Source organism: Merops nubicus, unplaced genomic scaffold (genome assembly GCF_000691845.1).
Source record: "Merops nubicus isolate BGI_N331 unplaced genomic scaffold, ASM69184v1 scaffold43725, whole genome shotgun sequence".
NCBI classification, from domain to species: domain Eukaryota; kingdom Metazoa; phylum Chordata; class Aves; order Coraciiformes; family Meropidae; genus Merops; species Merops nubicus.
The window spans coordinates 1,172-3,280 of NW_008611129.1; the positions used below are offsets into that span (position 1 = coordinate 1,172).

Below are 2,109 nucleotides of genomic sequence, written 5' to 3' on the forward strand. Positions count from 1 at the left end.
TGGAGAAGAACTTCTCCCTCACGTCCAGCCTGAATCTGCCCACTGCCAGCTTTGCCCCATTCCCCCCAGTCCTGTCGTTACCTGAGATCCTAAAAAGTCCCTCCCCAGCTTTCCTGTAGCCCCACTAAGATCCTGGAAGGCCACAATCCAGCCAGTGCCCCAAGCAGGGAACCACCCTCCCTACACTGGCCTCCTTCCCACATGTTTTTTTTTTTTAATCTGGAAGCCCAAACCCCTGAAAATTTCATGACATCTGCAAAAAAAGGCTCTGCTGGAAAGCCTTGCAGAAACCGTTGAGGTTCCTCACTCCTGTGGTCATCCTTGAGAACGAGGCCTTTTTGGGAGGAGGTGTCTGAGCCCTGATGGCTCTTGGGGGTGGTGAGGAAGGCTCCCAGCCTCGCCAAGCCCCAGCCCCCCCTTTCCTCCCCCCGTGACCCCCGTTCCTTTGCAGACAGCATGAACAGAAAGGCCTTTCGGGACGGCATCAAGCCGGGCTGGCACTACTTTGGCAGGAAGATGGTAAGTGGAGGGAGGACTTGGTCCTTCCCAGCCACGGGTGGGGTGGGCAGCAGTCCCTGCTGCTGACCCCCGGGCTGTGCCCCTGCAGGACGTGGCTGATTTCGAGTGGGTGATGTGGTTCAGCTCCTTCAGGAACATCATCCTCTTCGCCCTCTCGGGACACGTCCTCTTTGGGAAGCTCTGCTCCATGGTGGTGCCCCAGGTGAGCCAAGGGTGGGGTGGAAAGCACCAGGGTGACCCTGGAGCTCCGTGGAGGGGCCTGGAGGGATGTTCTAGAAGAAGGGGGAGCAGGGTTGGGGCTTCCAGCAGGCTGACCAGGGCTCAGGACCCTTCTCTCCTGGCAGCACCGGGCTGGGATGTACATGCTCTACGGGGTCTCGGCCGTGCTGGCCAGCATGGGGCTCACCTACCTGATGATCATCCTCTCCCACTGCCTGGTCCTCTACTCGGTGGCCCTGGCCAAGCAGAAGTGGCTCTGCTACGTGGCCGGGCTCTGCTGCCTCGCCTCCTTCAAGGTGGAGCCCTTCAGCTCCTGGCAGGTAGGTGCTGTCTCAGGCCACGTGTCGACCTCGTTTCCAGCCTCCTTGTGGCCATCTCCTTGGGTTTAGCTCCAAGGATGGCTCCTGGGGCACCCCCAAAACCCTGGGGGCTTCTCGTGGTTCTTCCCCACAGGGTTTGAGCAGGGGGGAGCTGTCGTGCTGCTGAGCTTGGGAATAATTCCCACTGTGTCCTGTCTTGGTGGCTTCAGGAGCCACCCAGAGCCCAGGACACCAGAGTCTTTGCTGCTCAGGCCACAGCTTGTCAGCCAGGCAAGGCAGGTTCCTGCCCCGTGCCTCAGTTTCCCCACCTGCAACACAGTGCTGGGATGAGTTCAGCAATGTCCATGCCTACCTCTTAGCTTTCTGCCCAGGCTTTCCCTCACGTTGGGGTGGGGAGAAGCCCAGGAAGGACCTCATAAAGGTCCCTCTGAAGGACAGTGCTGCCTGTCCCTGCCTCATCTTCACCTCCTGAAACACGTCCCCTGCTCTCCATCAGCCTTGTGCTGGGGAGAGGTGGGGACAAGGTGACGTTGTCCCCCCCTGCATGGCCCACAGCTGCTTGGTGAGGCCATGGCCAAGAGGGTTCCACCATTCCTCAGGAGCCAGCTGGGAAGTGGAGCCCCAGTTTTCCCTTCCCCACAAGAAGACTCATTAGGTCCAGGGACATTTGGAGCCAGAGCACCCCTAGAGGCTCTGCCCTGCTGCCAAGGGAGTGATGTTCTCCCCAAAGCCAGGGAGCACAGAGGTGACACCACGGTCCTGGTGGTAACTCTCCATTTCTCATCCAGAGTGGGTTTGTAACGGGAGCTTTTGATCTTCAAGATGTCCTCTTCTATGGAGGAAGCAGCTTCACCATCATGCGCTGCATGAGCTTTGCCCTGGAGAGCTCCCAGAGGAAAGAGGGCATCTACTCCATCTTCGACCTCCTCAAGTACAACTTCTACCTCCCCTTCTTCTTCTTCGGGCCCGTCATGACCTTCGACCAGTTCCATGCCCAGGTGAGTGCTCCTGAGGCCAGGCTGGATGAGGATGTCATAGAATCATAGAATCC

At 58.7% G+C, this 2,109-nt stretch overlaps 1 protein-coding gene across 1 annotated transcript in view; it reads left to right on the top strand.

Moving 5' to 3' along the window:
* The window catches only part of LOC103773740 (protein-cysteine N-palmitoyltransferase HHAT-like protein), a gene marked incomplete at its 3' end in the record, with an annotated part of 2,638 nt that extends 582 nt beyond the window's left edge, over window positions 1-2,056 (top strand). Inside the window, exons 2-5 of the mRNA XM_008941118.1 lie at window positions 452-519; window positions 608-721; window positions 864-1,058; window positions 1,847-2,056. Coding sequence (XP_008939366.1) covers window positions 452-519; window positions 608-721; window positions 864-1,058; window positions 1,847-2,056 — 587 coding nt within the window. The remainder of the gene's footprint in view (window positions 1-451; window positions 520-607; window positions 722-863; window positions 1,059-1,846) is intronic.
* Between the last annotated feature and the right edge of the window lie 53 nt (window positions 2,057-2,109).